This window comes from Gadus morhua, chromosome 4, assembly GCF_902167405.1.
Source record: "Gadus morhua chromosome 4, gadMor3.0, whole genome shotgun sequence".
NCBI classification, from domain to species: domain Eukaryota; kingdom Metazoa; phylum Chordata; class Actinopteri; order Gadiformes; family Gadidae; genus Gadus; species Gadus morhua.
The window spans coordinates 34870124-34886944 of record NC_044051.1 but is presented as its reverse complement, the minus strand read 5'-3'; the positions used below and the strand labels follow the sequence as shown (position 1 = coordinate 34886944).

At 43.3% G+C, this 16821-nt stretch overlaps 2 protein-coding genes and 1 long non-coding RNA gene across 7 annotated transcripts in view; 2 read left to right on the top strand and 1 right to left on the bottom strand.

The window, feature by feature from the left end:
- LOC115542259 (uncharacterized) overlaps positions 1-16821 on the top strand; it is a 578272-nt gene that overhangs the window by 462876 nt on the left and 98575 nt on the right. The gene's annotated exons all lie outside the window — the stretch shown is intronic.
- LOC115542405 (uncharacterized) lies at positions 4423-6695 on the bottom strand. Of its 2 annotated transcripts, none has more exons than XR_003976507.1 (6): positions 6463-6695; positions 5214-5284; positions 5025-5086; positions 4891-4953; positions 4532-4807; positions 4423-4448 (listed from the first exon to the last, which is right to left on the bottom strand). It is a non-coding gene; the product is annotated as an uncharacterized LOC115542405 (long non-coding RNA). The 2 variants fall into 2 exon arrangements; XR_003976506.1 differs by lacking the exon at positions 6463-6695 and adding an exon at positions 5376-5665.
- Positions 6802-16821, top strand: part of LOC115542270 (protein NLRC3-like) — a 28115-nt gene continuing 18095 nt past the window's right edge. The window contains exons 1-7 of one of the 4 annotated variants that reach the window (XM_030354505.1): positions 6802-6929; positions 7935-8023; positions 8174-8305; positions 8387-8503; positions 8713-8785; positions 11609-11837; positions 13815-15573. In XM_030354505.1, coding sequence (XP_030210365.1) covers positions 7941-8023; positions 8174-8305; positions 8387-8503; positions 8713-8785; positions 11609-11837; positions 13815-15573 — 2393 coding nt within the window. In that variant the 5' untranslated portion in view covers positions 6802-6929; positions 7935-7940. The remainder of the gene's footprint in view (positions 6930-7934; positions 8024-8173; positions 8306-8386; positions 8504-8712; positions 8786-11608; positions 11838-13814; positions 15574-16821) is intronic. The other 3 variants (XM_030354503.1, XM_030354502.1, XM_030354501.1) reach the window with 3 other exon arrangements.

Genomic DNA, 16821 nt, shown 5'->3' with positions numbered 1-16821 from the left:
AACGGTCGTACTGCACTCCCCCTCCCCCGCGCGCGACCCCTTCGTGCACGTACTCAAACCTCGTGACCCAGAGCAAGCTTCTGTTTGTTGCTTGTTGTTATCCTGCGGTAGCTACTGGAGCTAGCCATGTCTATGGAGCTAGCTAACTAGCAAATGACTCGCTCTCGCGCATCTGTGTTCGCTCGTGCATGACTGCGTGTCCATGTACTTGGAATGGGTGGAGTCAGAGTCAGCGTTGAAGGAGAGGGGGTAGGACCATTTGAGTTGTGTATTTTCAAAATCTGCTGGCATTTCGCAAATCCCATACCCAACCTTTAAGGGAGGGAATTGTATCTAACGCGTGTGAGAGGAAAATACCGTGATATACTTCAAGCCCCCCGGGCTTAGGCCCGGGTGGCTTTCTGCGCCGTCTATTGATCTCTGCCTCTGGAGTTCGAAATCACCCGCTAGAGAGGACGTCAAGTGGGCGTGGCCTAGTGGGCGTGGCCGGGGTGACGTAATGGCTTCGGCTTCTTCACCTAAAGGTGATGCCTTCTGTGGTGGAGCAGCCTTCAATAAGGTCTTGCTCCCCTTGTGGCTATGTGAGGGTAATGCAGCTTCTTAAAATACTTAAAGGTTGGGTAGGTGATTTGCGAAACGCCAGCAGATTTTGAAAATACACAACTCAAATGGTCCTACCCCCTCTCCTTCAACGCTGACTCTGACTCCACCCATTCCAAGTACCTGGACGCGCAATCATGCACGAGCGCGAACAGAGATGCGCGAGAGCGAGCCAGGCTAGCGTAGGTTTTCGTTTAACAACATGGCACTACATTCAGCTGTAAGTTGCACCCAGTACCGCGGGAAGTAGGAGTGCTGGGGGTGCTGCAACACCCCCTGTCCGAGGCCCTGTCTTATCACAGAAAACGATCATTTCTAAAAACTCCGGCCAAAGTGGAGATTTCTGAAAACGCCGGTTATGTGTTGTCGTGTCAACGGGGAGAAACGGGATTTTAGGTTCTGAAGCGTCACATTATGCACCAGGAAATGCTTAACGTCATGTGAGCGCCCGCTGTACCGTATTGGTCCGAATATAAACACAAACCCCATTGTAAGACGACCTATATTTGGAAAAAAGATTTGAAGACCAGATCCGTTTTTTATGAATAAATAAATTGTATTCATTGAAATAATATACGAAAATAAAAAGGCATCTACTAAAACACTGCATTGCCACTAAACAGTAGTGCAAATAGGCCCTACTGATGTGTACACCAAAGACTATTCCTGACACTCCTCTGCCCCGCTGTGTTCGCTCTGGCTGTGGTCGCTCCGAACTGTTTCGGCCCGTGGCAAAGCGAGTCATCCTCGCTGCTGTCCAAGGCATTTTGAGACGCAGCATTTATTTAATGCTCATATGACCTAGTGCTGAAAAAAGGTTATATGAAAAAGTGTGAGGGTAGCGGTGGTGCGCTAAACTTGTTCTGTGAGCAGCTGGATGTGAACGATCGATTTTCAACTGTCCGCGCATGCACTGGTGTAATTGAGCTGCGCTGCTATACATCTTTTTTTATCAATGTAACGAGTTGCGAGTCTAGTGCAGGCTGAGTTTTTTTTTTTCCCAGCACCCCCTGCTGAGAATACGTTGTCGCTGCAATGGTTGGACCAGATGTTATAAACATTAAACGGTCACATAAATCATTACTATTTTTAGAAAATGTATGTTTGTTTCATATAATTGTATTGGAAGTCCTGGTTTTCACTAGGGTTGCCGCGGTGTGGACATTTTCACACCGAGTAATACACTCGTCTCCACACCGGTATTACCGAGTATAAACGGTATAAACTTTGAAACTAGGTCAACCACCACACAAGCATCGGTTTTTAGACCCTTCTCGTCCTTCAGTTGCCGCCAACGTTCGAAAGCAGCGCCTAGGATTATTCTTGATTTCAGTTTTTCTCTTTCAGCGTTTTTATTATCAATTACTCTCTGAAAAAGAGTTTTCCTTCTCTTTGCTGGTGGTGGGGATGGTGGCGTCTTGTCTGCCATGGAAATTGTCTTCTACTGCTAGGTCCAAATGTGGATTAACTAGTTCCAGTAGCTACCGCAGGATAACAACAAACAGGAGCTTGCTCTGGGTCACGAGCTCTGGGTCACGAGTACTGCACGAAGGGGTCGCGCGCGGGGCGCGGGGGAGGGGGAGTCCAGTACGGCCGTTTGATTGACGTACTTACTGTCCAATGCAACTCGGTGGCAATGGAAATGATTGGCTGGAGTTTTTCGAGCCCTGCCCGTTCCACAGATGATTGACTTGTTTAATTTTCATGTCAGTACTTCTAACTCAGCGGCTGTAAGCGGGTTATGATAAGGATTTCAAGTAATTTTGCAAAAATGGCCAAAAAAGCAAATCACCTATACAACCTTTAACATTGTTCATAATGCTCTAATCAGTGGCCCGTTTCAGAAAGCAGGTTTAGTGAAAACTCAGAGTTAGTTAAACCCGAGATGAGGGAAACTCTGGTTTTTCGGTTTCACAAAGCCAGTTCAGCTTAACTCTGAGTCAGTTACCCTGGCAACATACTCTGTGAAACTAACCTGCTCGCTGGCAGGTTCTCTTCAACTAACCCTGAGTTTCTCCTGCTCTTAAGTTGAAGCCTGCAGACGGAAGGCAGTGGCAGACATGGCGTGTCCTTTTATTGAAGAGCCAGTTGATGTCGAGGCGCAGATACTCCTCATAAATCTCCGTCGGGAGAGGGTTATTAGACCCCGATTGGATGTTTTATCATTCCCTGATGAGTACCTGTTTCAGCGTTTCCATTTCTCTGCATCATCTATAATTCATCTAAACAATATTCTCAGCCCTCACATTGTTCACATGACACATCGTGGACACGCTCTCAGTTCCGAGCAAATTCTTTGTATTGCACTGCGTTTTTTTGCCAACGGCAGTTTTTTGTATAACGTCGGTGATGCAGAGCATGTGTCCAAGGCAACGGTCTGTCGGGCTGTTCGAAATGTGACACTTGCACTGAAACGGCTACTATACACGTTTGTAGTGTTCCCAAGTCACAGACCCAGCAGACTTCTCAAAGAAAAGTTCCACAGAATTGCAGGTAACAGTCTAAGCAATAATTTATTCACATCATAAACAAGGCCGGATTAACCATTAGGGCAACTGGGCACCTGCCCAGGGCCCGTGACATGAAAGGGGCCCTTGACAACTTTTTTTTTTTTTTTTCAAAGTGCAAACATACATCTTCAGACACCACATAACACCCCCCCCCCTCAACAATCGCTCCGGACCCCCCCCCCCCCCCCCCCCCCCCCGTCAACAACCTCGCGCAGGGGGGCCCATCAGTACCTATAGTATAGGGGCCCAGGATTTGGTGCTCAATAAGATGAGTACTTCAATAAGTACTCATCAAGCCACCAAGTTCTGATGATAGCGACTTTACGATTGTTTGGCGGCGGCGAGGGGGGGGGGGGCCCTTGAGCCTTGTTGCCCAGGGCACAGAAAATTGTTAATCCGGCCCTGATCATAAAGCTTCGAGACTTGAAGCACTAATCAGTCAATTTGATATATTTTAGGGTTTCCAGTTGTGATTGGCTGCATAGATGGCACTCACATTCCTATCATAGCTCCTTCAATAAATGAAGGAGATTATGTGAATAGGAAATCTGTCCACAGCATTAATGTACAGGTAGGCCTAAATAGTAACCTTTAACATTCCAAATGAAATATACTTCACTATACAGCTAATTACTGTTCTCCACTGTGAAGATCATATGTGACGCAGCCCACATGATAAATAATGTGGAAGCAAAGTGGCCTGGGTCTGTGCATGACTCACGAATGTTTCATGAGTCTACACTGAGTGCCAGATTTGCCCGTGGTGAGTTTATATATATATATATATATATATATATATATATAGTTTATATATCCAGTATATAGATATATCCTATGATCAATATTTTGTTTCCTCCTATTGCAACTGAAACAATAAAGTGTATCTTGTATTATCATAGGAGAGTTTGATGGTTATCTATTCGGAGACAGAGGGTACCCCTGCCAGCGCTATCTGCTGACCCCTTACCCTGACCCTGACCCTGGCCCACAGCAACACTACAACTTGGCTCACTGCAGGACACGAGCCAGAGTGGAGATGACCATCGGCATACTCAAGGCCCGGTTCCAGTGCCTTCGTAGGCTCCGGGTCACCCCGGAAAGGGCTTGTGACATTATAGTGGCATGTGTGGTTCTCCACAACATTGCCACTATTAGAGGAGAACTATGTCCTACTCTTTCCCCCAATGAAGCAGATAATAATCCTGACCCCCCTGCTGATGCACGAGATGGAAGAGCTGTTAGAGACATGATATGCTTCAATCATTTCTAACTGACCCATCACCTCCCCAGTGTCAAAGAACAACAATATGCCTCATTTTATGGGGTCTTCTTTATTTCCTAGAAGGGCAAATGTTGTACAGTTGTTAATCCTTTGTTGTTGAAACAATTAAAAAACATCCACCTGTGGGCACATCACCCACCTTTAACTGATGTTCCAGCAGTTCTGTTTCCTTTTTGTAGTTGGTGATCTGCAGCCTTATGTGCTCCATTTCTAGGTGTGATTTGTTTATTTGGGATTCTAAATATACTTTGTAAAGTTGTTTGACAGGGAGCTATAGGAACATAATTGACTTTGAATTTCACAGTGCCATGTCTACTTAGTGTCATTGTAAGTTGTGGGTCAATGCTGAACAACATCTAAGCTGTGCTGTGGAGGTTGATGGACCTTCATCCTCATTGTAACTTCCGGCATTGCTCTGTTAGAGAGAAAGAAGTTGCAAGTTGTATTGTGGAACAATTAACTGAAACCAAAGTTATAAAAAAAAAGAAAGGTGTAAACCTCAACAGGCCTCTCTGCATCTTCCCTCTCTGTGGCAGCTGATAAGGTGTCTTCATCATCCTCCTGTAATGAAACAGATGGTTTGTTATATTCTACCTATTATGACAAATCTGTGGAACATTAAGAGTACTTACAACAGCATGGAGGTGTGTTATGGCAGAAGGCTCCACCAGACAGATTACACCATCATCAGTAACTGGTAGAAGATAAAGATTAGACAGTTGATGATTACCCAGAAAAGTGCCCCACCTAATTACCTTTGTTTTTTTTTACAATAGTGTGCAGGTCCCATCAATTTTTTTTTAAATTATGGCCGACCTTACCTGTTTGAACTACATTTTTATATTTCATTTTTAGTTGCTGCAAAGTCCGTTTGGGGCCTGTTGGGTTGCACCTGTGCGCACAAACACACATATGGAATATAATTGTTGAATAAGTGGAACATTCAAGAGAAAACTTTTTTTTTTTCTCAAATAAATACTCACGCATTGACTCGTCAGCTATTTTTTCCCACGCGATAATGGGAAATGTTTCTAAAATTGAATTCTTTTTTTTTTACGTTTCCGAAAGCATAGGGTTAGCTATGCTGTTACAAGATCAGAAAATATATCCAGATGGACCCCAGGCAAAAAGTTTGAGCATGTGAGCCCCAGATAAAAAGTTGCACAACTTTTTGGCGAGGGAGGGGGTGTGGCCGTTCAAATTTGGTGCCCTCTGCCGTAACAGTTGAAAACATGTTTCCCTGCCTACTTCCGGTTTACGTGTGTGCCCAATTTGACATTTCTTAGCTGTTGACGTTTGGGGTTGTTGATTTCAGCGTTTTAACCCCATTCACTTTCCATATTAAAAAACAATACATATAAAAAAACATTAAAAAACTAGTTTATAATATTTTAGGAAGTCATTTCTGACATTTGCTTGATGTTGATAGCTCAAGAACTGAAGAAGAGAGCTCCCTATTATTAGGGGGAGGAATTATAATGGCATAACAATATAACAATAGTCTGAGTTGCTTTGCAACCACAACAATGAAGCTTACATTTTTTTATTTTACTTTCATCCTTTCTTGCATAATGCACCTTCACACCAAACTGAGTTTTTTAAGTTAAGTTGTGTTAGTTGTATTTGTTTTAGCACAGTTACAGCCTTCAAGTTATGTTATATTCACTGCATACATCTGTAAGTCTATTATGGTTTAGTATTATGAAGTTACAATGATCTACTCTTTCAAAGAGACACTTCAGTGTCTCATCATAAGAGACATTTCAGTGTTGTCTGAAGTTCAAATGTCAAATAAATGGATCAATGAGTTGTGTTTATGTCGGGGAACGCGCTGCAGCACGTTTTGTATCTAATCCAATTTATATTAGCCTTAATTCTGGGTCACTTTAGATGTTAAGAAGTCTGCTAGATTGATTAATAACGCCACTAATGAATGAAAACATGTCATGTATACATGTATATATACAAGTGTGTGTGTGTGTGTGTGTGTGTGTGTGTGTGTGTGTGTGTGTGTGTGTGTGTGTGTGTGTGTGTGTGTGTGTGTGTGTGTGTGTGTGTGTGTGTGTCTACCATCAGTTTTGTTTTCACGCCTTCCACTGAAGGCTGCGATACTTTCGATTTTCCTAAAATCACATGACGCCAGCAGGCTCCTCCCCAGGATTTGCCACGTTTATCTTAAACTTTCCACTGATAACAGACACAATAATTAATACTTAGCTTTACATAGCATGAAAACGTCACGCATACAACCGAGAAGGAGACATTATAAACGAGCGTTCGCTTTTAAGCGCCACTGTTTACGTTTAGTGTCTGAAAGAGTTACTTGTTCCACAACAGCCACATAACGGTGTCCTCATTTGCTATCACAGAGAGGGGGCGGTTCCTGTGAGGTATCCGAGGCTCTGATTGGCTGTCTGGATTTCCCAGCACTTCAGGGTCAGCTTCTTGTCTGCTTGTATCTTCCACAGTGAGGAGCCATTAATCTCCGTCAGTGTTCAAAATACAGTTTGAATCATTTTCTCCACGGAAAAGATAAGGTAGGACTACACTTCACTACATTTGTAGTTTCTTTACATTATTGTTATATTACAATATTCAATAATGGGAAATGTTTCTACAATTGGATTCTTTTTTTTTTACGTTTCCGAAAGCATAGGGTTAGCTATGCTGTAACAAGATCAGAAAATATATCCAGATGGACCCTAGGCAAAAAGTTTGAGCATGTGAGCCCCAGATAAAAAGTTGTAAAACTTTTTGGCGAGGGAGTGGGTGCGGCCGTTCAAATGTATGTCATTTCCGACATTTGCTTGATGTTGATAGCTCAAGAAGGGGGGGGGGGAACTTCAGTGAGGGTTTCGAACTTCAGTGAGGGTTTCGTTCCATCTATACACGGGTGTACGCCTGTGGCACGGGGCGCCAAAGTACCTATTCCCCACGCAATGTTATATCGTACTTCATTGATTCCCGCTACGCAGCGCATTTTTTTTTTATACTGCTCGTGGCGGAGCTGGCGGAGCGCACGTCGGAGCTCCCGGAGCACGCTCCCCCTTGCTCCCCCTCAAATTAAGCACTGAATATAACAATAGTCTGGCTTGCTTTGCAACCACAACAATGAAGCTTAATTTTTTTTATTCTACTGTCATCCTGTCTTGCATAATGCACCTTCACACACACACACACACACACACACACACACACACACACACACACACACACACACACACACACACACACACACACACACACACACACACACACACACACACACACACACACACACACTACATTCTCTACAAACTATGAGTTTTTTAAGTTAAGTTGTGTTAGTTGTATTTGTTTTAGCACAGTTACAGCCTTCAAGTTATGTTATATTCACTGCATACATCTGTAAGTCTATTATGGTTTAGTATTATGAAGTTACAATGATCTACTCTTTCAAAGAGACACTTCAGTGTCTCATCATCAGAGACATTTCAGTGTGGTCTAAAGTTCAAATGTCAAATAAAGTGATCAATGAGTTGTGTTTATGTCCGGGCCTCCAGTGTACTATGAATGAGGAGAGAGGGGAGGGAGGTCCTACTTCTGAAACCACTCTATCTGGAGACCATGGCCACCAGAGCAAAGCTAAGAGGTAAGAAGAGGATTTCTAACTGTTTGGGAATGTTGCCCATCTCAGGGCTCAGCAGTAATATATCATGACAACATCATGAGTCAAAGCAAAATACAATACAATCAATACAATAAATCAGGCATCCATAAATCATGATTGTTGTTTTTTTAGAAGAGTTCAGCAAGAGACACCCGAATCCCCTGGACCCAGCGGTGTCTCCATGGAGAAGGACTGCTCCATGGCTAGACCTGTTGGGTTCAATGAAGGACAACCTTTCGTAGAAGGACAACCCTTTACGAAAAGGTGAGGATTTAGCCCAGAAATAATCAAATCAAACGTCATCCACAAATTCTAACTTTGAAACGGTGTGTGTTTTTCTCGAAGAGTCAAGCAGGAGAGAGCAGGCTCCCCTGGACCCAGCTGTGTCTCCTTGAATACTGATGATTCTAGGATTCATCCTCTTCAATGTAAAGAAGAGGCCCACTCCCCCGGAGAGGAGAGGTAGGGCTTAAGGGTTTAAGATAAAGACCAGCTGGTTGATAGCAAAATCGAATGATACCAATGTTTAGAAGTCAAGAGAAATACAATTGATCGTGTGTGTGTGTGTGTGTGTGTGTGTGTGTGTGTGTGTGTGTGTGTGTGTGTGTGTGTGTGTGTGTGTGTGTGTGTGTGTGTGTGTGTGTGTGTGTGTGTGTGTGTGTGTGTGACAGCAGTCAGCACCAGGAGAGATCAAAGGTAACCAGTGCTCAGTCTTTACTGCAGCATCAAACAGAGCTGATCAAGGTTTGTAAACCAACAAGACATTTGACATCAGCTCTACTTGAACTTTCAAAAGCATCTCTTGTGGTGCTTCTAGTCTCCAGGATGTCTTCCTTAGACCAGTGGGATGTGAATCTAGGACAGATGGTTGGAGTCATAAAAATAAATACTTACTAACAATACCAAGACAAGTTTAAGGACTCTGCTTGTAACATAAAATTCACTTGAAGCAAAATAAATACATTTCCTAAAGGTCTAGTGTGTTCAATCGAGCCGGCCATTAGCAGAGAGGTTGTAGATTGCAGTCAACTGAATAAGTCCCGCTCATCCGTCTCTTTCCCACGCAAATTAATTTGCCAAGTGTTAAAGGTCTCATGGCATGCTACTTTATGAATGCTTTTATATTAGCTGTGTTAGTGGGCCCCTAATAAAGTACTTTAAGACGTTCAAGAAATTCAGCCATGGTGCAGAATTACAGCCACTACGAGCCTGTCTCACAATGAGCTTTCCACAAACGTGCTGTTTTCTTAGATGCGAGTCAAGGTGGAGGGTGGGGGTGTGGCCCTGAGCTGCTTTCGGCCACGGTACCATGCGCTTGTGTTTACAGTTGATGCATCGCAATTGCGAGGTGCACACAGCTTTTGGCCTTGTTCTTTAAATATCCTAGAACACTCCGGGTGCTCTGGCGGCAGTCCTGGAGCTCTATATCTAAATAATATCATATTATGCATAGATATCTATATCATCTAATAGATATTATCAGGACCAAAAGCTGTGTGCGCCTCCAGACGATATTATGAATCTCAAACAACTGCGTCGTTTTTTTTCCGACGTCTCTGGTTTTTCCACGTCCACATCAGTCTGAAGTAGACTGAACCACGACATGGAGGAGAAAGGGATTGTTGCCCGCAATTGTCTCCCGGGAGCCGGGAGACAATCGAGCGCCGAGCGCTCGTAGCGGTGGTGCCTCGGCGGCGGACAGCGGGCAGCGGGGTTCCGGCCGAGACAATCGCGGGCAACAATACCTTTCTCCTCCATTTCGCGGTTCATGTACTTCAGGGAGTCAAAACCAAGGTTTCTTTCCCCCAATTCCTTCTCAACCATTGCTGAGATAACCCCCATTACGAGTCTCGTTGTGGAAATACCCGATGTCAGAGAACCCAACGTTTTATGCGCCATAACACCAACAGCAGAACAGTTATCCAAATAAAAAAGAAGTGTACAACACTTGCGTTACAGTGTGTGTATTCACACACACACACACACATGTGGCTCTCGCACGGTCGTAGCTCATTGTCTCAATGGCAGGCCAAATTCTCTGGCCGGACAAGGCAGAGAAATGGGAGGTAATTTGGCCCCTTATTACGACATATGGGGCCAAATTAGAGCAGGATACCTAGTGCTCGTTTTAAACCTAACACCATTTCTAGCTAATGGGGGAGCATATGTTGGCTAGTGGAACTCATATTAATGTTAGAAAACCTTATGAAATGAAATTTTCATGCCATGGGACCTTTAAGTAATAAGGTTCCTTGATAGCTTGATTTGTAGTAAAAAAAATATTAAAACTTCACAAAGTTCATTGAATTCCTTCAAAGAACTATTCACCTAGATGCGTTCTCTCTAAAGCCGTTTGTCCGTTCTGGGCTTCTGTTGAAACTAGCAGTGCAACTGCGGACCCACTCCATCTGTAAATATAAAGTGCCATTCTAAGGTAGCGAAAACACAGCGATTCTTATTTTCAAGTGATTAAAAACAAATAAAAGAAACTTAAATTCTACACACTGCACATTTAAAGTCTCTGATAACCACTTCAAAAATAAATATAAATAATATATGGTATTAAAGTTAACAAATAAACTTTCATAAATATAAGAATGTTTAGAATGTTTGATAGTTGCTTGCGGACTCCAGGAGCTCTATATCTATATAATATAATAATAATAATATTATATTATATAAAATATATAATATCTAATATCACGGCCAAAAGCTATGTGCGCCTCGGATGATATTAGAATCATAACTGCTTCTGACATCTCTGGTACATCCACAACAAGTAAAGACTCGTAGTTGGGGGTTATCTTGGCCATGGTTTAGAAGAATTGGGGGAAGGGAGGAACTTTGGCTTTGACTCTCTGAAGTCCAGATTAAAGCTCAAGACTTCAGAGAGTCCAATAGCTCAAGAGCCATTTAGAGATGATATCAGCAAAAATCACTGAACATACATAGCTCTCTTTTTCACTGCCCGTTCAAGGTGGGACTGTTAGGCCTTTATTCAGTTGCCTTTAATCCTCCTTGCATTCTGTGTAAAATGCACGTAAGTGGAATGGAGGGGTATTTTATGTTCCACCATTAAGCCGGCAGCAGGTGGTAGTCACAGAGCCGTGTCCGTGTAAAGGCTTGGCACCGCAATCGCCCACCTGCCTTCCCACAATGCCTTACCCCATGCGATAACATGACCAATACAAAGTGAATGGGAGGCGTTGCCAAACGCGAGGCTAGGCGCTTGGTGGGGTCAGCCCCACCAAACGCGTGACCTTGCGTGCCTTATTATTACTATAATGATAATTTATCTACTTATTTTGTTTTATATTATGTTTAGGAAAAATACCTATCCATAGTATGAGGATCAACTGTAGATCCTAGAGGGGACGTTTTAACGATGAACCCAAAGAGCTTACTACTGGAATTACCCCAACTCTTGGACAATATTCCATAAATACAGAGGCCCATCTCTATCATTCTTTTAAATTATTTAGCTTTAGCACTTTATTCGCGCTAATAAATAAATAAAAAGAATGGTTCTGATTATCTAAGTTAAGAGTGATGTTTGTTCTGTTCCAGAGGGCTGAGGAGGGTGCACAAACTTTTCTAGACAAGAGGCTGAAGAAGCTCTGGAGGGTTCTCTTCCCAGATCACCCACAATGCTCAGAGAGTCAAAGGGAAGAGGAGGAAGAGATGGATGGTAAGAAAAATGACCAGTGGAGGCGCGCCCTAAAGGGAGTGGTAGACATCGCAAAGCTCTGCCTGATGGAGATGAACCAGGAGGAACTGGCTGACAAACTGTGGAGCGGTAAGAGACTCTTATTTTTATAACAGAGAAGATTTTTGTCAACAGTAGATACTCTTATTTTGAAAAACAAAGAGACAGAGCACATTGTCTGCAATTCGGATGTAAACTGAACTAAATAGGGTCATGGAAGTTTTCTATTTCCTATTGGAGGTTAAATGGTTTGATCCATATATGTAGCGTTATTGGGGCTCTATCCGGTTAAAGAATATTAAAGGTCCAATGGCACGAAAATGTCACTTTATGAGGTTTTCTAACATTGATACGAGTTCCACCTATGGTCCCCCAGTAGGTAGAAATGGCTTTAGGTGTAAAACGAGCACTAGGTATTCTGCTCCGCCTTTGAAATATGAAAGCTCAGACGCTCCGATTTCAAATTTGGCCCCATATGTCGTCATAAGGGGCCAAGTTACCTCCCCTTTCCCGACCGTGCTGGCGCCACATTTGTGTGTGTGTGTGTGTGTGTGTGTGTGTGTGTGTGTGTGTGTGTGTGTGTGTGTGTGTGTGTGTGTGTGTGTGTGTGTGTGTGTGTGTGTGTGTGTGTGTGTGTGTGTGTGTGTGTGTGTGTGAATACACACACTGTAACGCAAGGGTTATACACTTCTTTGTTATTTCGATAACCGTTCTGCTGTTGGTGTTATGGCGCATAACACGTCGGTTCTTTGACGTCTCTGGTATTTCCACGACGAGACTCGTAGTGGGGGTTATCACAGCCATGGTTGAGAAGGAATTGGGGGAAAGGAACTTTGGCTTTGACTCCCAGAAGTACATGAACCGCGACATGGAGGAGAAAGGGACTGTTGCCCGCGATTGTCTCCCGCCGGAACCCCGCTGCCCGCTGCCGAGGCACCACCACCGCCGAGGCGCTGGTGCCTCGGCAGCGGGCAGCGGGGTTCCGGCGGGAGACAATCACGGGCAACAATCCCTTTCTCCACCATGTCGCGGTTCAGTCTACTTCCGATTGATGTGGAGGTGGAAGAACCAGAGACGTCTGAGAACCTGACGCAGTCGTTTGAGATTCATAATATCGTCTGGAGGCTCAGACATCTTTTGGCCGTGATAATATCAATATAATATAGATATAGAGCTCCAGGACTCCCGCCGGAGCACCCGGATTGTTCTAGAACATTTACAGAACACAGCCAGAGGCTGTGTGCGCCTCGCCATTGCGATACATCCACTGTAAACCGAGTGCAGGGTACCGTGGCCTCAAGCTGCTCAGGGCCACACCCCCACCCTCCACCTTGACCCGCCTCTAATAAACGGCACGTTTGTGGAAAGCTCATTGTGGGACTGGCTCGTAGTGGCTGTAATTCTGCACCAAGGCTGAATTTCTTGAACGTCTTCAAATACTGTATTAAGGGCCCACTAACACCTATGTGATTAGTGTGTGTAAGCATCCATAAAGTAGCATGCCATGGGACCTTTAAACAATATCTTGCAGATCCACAGCAAAAAGAGAGATGTAGCAGTATCTTTTAAAGGGGGCATATTATGAAAACAACACTTTTCCTGGGATTTGGGGTGTTGTTTTGGGTCTCTGGTGCTCCCAAACGCAATCAAACTTTGATGCGTGTTTTCCTCAAAGCTATTTCCAGCAAACGGCGTCAAAAACATGTTTTCTGGAACTCAAATACTATGTTTACTTGTTGGGAAAACACCATAATATGTCTCTATTAATATCAGCATAGCAAGTAAATTCCCAGTGATACACAATAATGATGAGCACTACTTTTGCAAGTTATAGGTATAATCAAAAATATACTGTCATTGCACCAATCATAATGCATATTGCATATTGGAATTGTGGGAAGTATCAAAATAACTGGAAATATTGTAATCATAACATGCAATCCTAGTCCAGACCAGTTTCTCTCACCAAAAGTAATGAAGCCACTTAATATCATGGATGTAATCATTTAACAGTAATATTTAGATGTATCCACTGATTCTTCTCACTTTTTTTGTTTTGTCATTTAGAAACTGTTGCTGTAGAGTGCCAAGGTAAAATCAAGTCTCATCTGAAGAAGGTGTCCGGGTGTGTATTTGAGGGAGAGTCAACAGGTCTGATTGACTTCTACATAGAGCCTTGCATCACAGAGAGAGGCAGTGGAGAGGTTAACATGGAGCATGAGGTCAGAATGATGGAAACAGCTTCCAGAAAACTAGGCAAGGAGGAAACCATAATCAAATGTGAAGACATCTTTAAACCCTTACCTGGAAAAGATCAACCAATCAGAACAATAATGACAACTGGAGTGGCCGGCATTGGTAAAACCGTCTTAACACATAAGTTCACTCTGGACTGGGCTAAAGGCAAAACCAATCACGACATACACTTCACATTTCCAATCACTTTCAGAGAGCTGAATTTACTGAAAGGGAAAGAGTTCAGTTTGCTGGAACTTCTGCATTACTTCTTTATTGAGACCAAAGAAGCAGGAGTCTGCAGATTTGACCAGTTCCAAGTTGTCTTCATCTTGGATGGTCTGGATGAGTGTCGACTTCCTTTGGACTTCCAGAACAACCAGATCTTGACTGATGTCACAGAGTCAGCCTCAGTGGACGTGCTGCTGACAAACCTAATCAGGGGCAACCTGCTTCCCTCTGCTCGCATTTGGATAACCACACGCCCTGCGGCAGCCAATCAGATCCCTGCTGAGTGCGTCGACATGGTCACAGAGGTGAGAGGGTTCACCGACCTGCAGAAGAAGGAGTACTTCAGGAAGAGATTCAGAGAGAATAGCGAAGCACGTACAACCATCTCCCACATCAGGACATCACGCAACCTTCGCATCATGTGTAACATCCCAGTCTGCTGTTGGATCATGGCTACAGTTCTGAAGCACTGGTTCAAAACAGCCAAGATAGGAGAAGAGATGCCCAAGACCCTAACTCAGATGTACATCCAGTTCCTGAGGGTTCAGTTCATACAAGGCGACAGGAAGTACACTGGAAGAGCTGGAACAAATCCACAGTGGGGTCCAGAGAGCGGGAAGATAATTTTTTCTCTTGGAAAACTGGCTTTTAACCAGCTGGAGAAAGGCAACCTGATCTTCTACGAGACAGACCTGGTAGAGTGTGGCATTGATATCCAAGCAGCCTCAGTGCATTCAAGAGCATTCACCCAGATCTTTAAAGAGGAGTGCGGTCTCTACCAGGACAAGGTGTTCTGCTTTGTCCATCTGAGCATCCAGGAGTTTCTGGCTGCCTTATATGTCTTGCTGTCCTTTATCAACAATGGTGTCAATCAGCTCTTAGAAGAACAACAAAAGTCTGATAATAGCCTCAATGCCATCCTCAAGATTGCTGTGGACAAGGCCTTACAGAGTGACAATGGACACCTGGACTTGTTCCTACGCTTTGTCTCTGGTCTCTCTCTGAATCCCAATCAAACTCTCCTTAAAGGTCTGCTGAATGAAACAAATGATTACCATTATTCTCTAACCTCTTCTATCCGCGATAAGTTAAGGGGAGATCTCCCTCCAGAGAGAAGCAGCAATCTGTTCCACTGTCTGAATGAGTTCAACGAATATTCTCTGGTAGAGAATATCCAACGGGACCTGAAATTAGGAAGTCTCTCCCGGCAACATGTCTCCTCTGAGGAGTGGTCTGCTCTGGTCTTCCTCTTACTGTCATCAGAAAAGGAACTTGACGTTTTTGACCTGAAGAAATACTGTGCTACAGAGAAGGGTCTTCTGACGCTGATGCCAGTGTTAAAAGAATCCAAAACATTTCAGTAAGTGTACTTATAACATGTAATATATTGCATGCAATGTAATATACATAATACTAGAATACTGAAGTTTTAGAGATCTAGATTTTGAAAAGAAATCCCGCCCATATGTTTCTCTGCTATAGAGAAGGTTTTCACACCCCTACCAGCTGGTAGGGCCCTGTAGGTAGGGCCCTGTAGGTAGGAGCCAATCGTTTCTCTGATAACAGAATTACAGACTGAATCGAAGTGTTGAGAATTAAAAAAAGCTTGAGTACAGATTCCCTCTGGCCCTATTTAGTCAGTGCTAAAAGCTTACTGGAGATTTGAAAATATAACTACGTAATGTGTTAATATATATAATTTATTATTTATAACAACTATAGGCGAGTCTTACAAATAATCAGACATTGTACAGTCTTCGAATGGTGTGATTTCAACAACGACAATATAAATCAAATTAAAGTAAAACTGGATATTTCAACCTGGACCTCAATGTTTTAGGTCTAAGGTTCTAATAACATTGGTGAATATTAGTATTGAGCGAGAACAGTGCAGTCGTAATCTGCGAAAAATGGTCTGCAATGTAATCCTTTGTTTTTCCAAATGACAGGCTCAGATTATATTCTATTATTATGGAAAAGTAGCCTTGGAACCAGACAAATCTCACAAGCTTTTGCTCTGCAGAAAAGGTCTGGCTCCCCTTCCATACAAAAATATTTCTGCCTGGTACTAGATAGACCATTCAATCAAAACCATTTATCTAATATGAGGCTGGATAAATATGATGGCGTTTCAAGTCTCGCTCTGAAATCCGGTTGTTGATGATGATTAAGTTTTATTTTCCTGTAGGGATCCGTTCCATAATATTAAAATATAATGCATAATGTTAGTGTATCACCGGTGAAAAAACAAGAACTTTTAGAGGACATACATTGACAGGGAGCTGTTGCCCCAATGAACTACGTTGCAGCTGGTGTTTTTGCTGAAGACTGGGCAAATTTCCAAAATGGTTTATTTATTCAAACACAACATTTAAACCCAGAGGGCCACCGAGCTTGCAGACACTGGGGGAATCCCTGCACATCTGTGATTGAAAGGTACGGAACCTGTAAAAGGACATGGGGTAAGAAAATAAAAATTAACGTTTCTCGTTAGCACGAGAAAGTATCTGGTGGTCACGAGAAAGTATCACTTGAGCAAGTATAACGACGAGTCCGGTTGTGTGTAAGAATAAAGTAGGCTACCCAGCCTGTCAAGAATCGGTGGCCG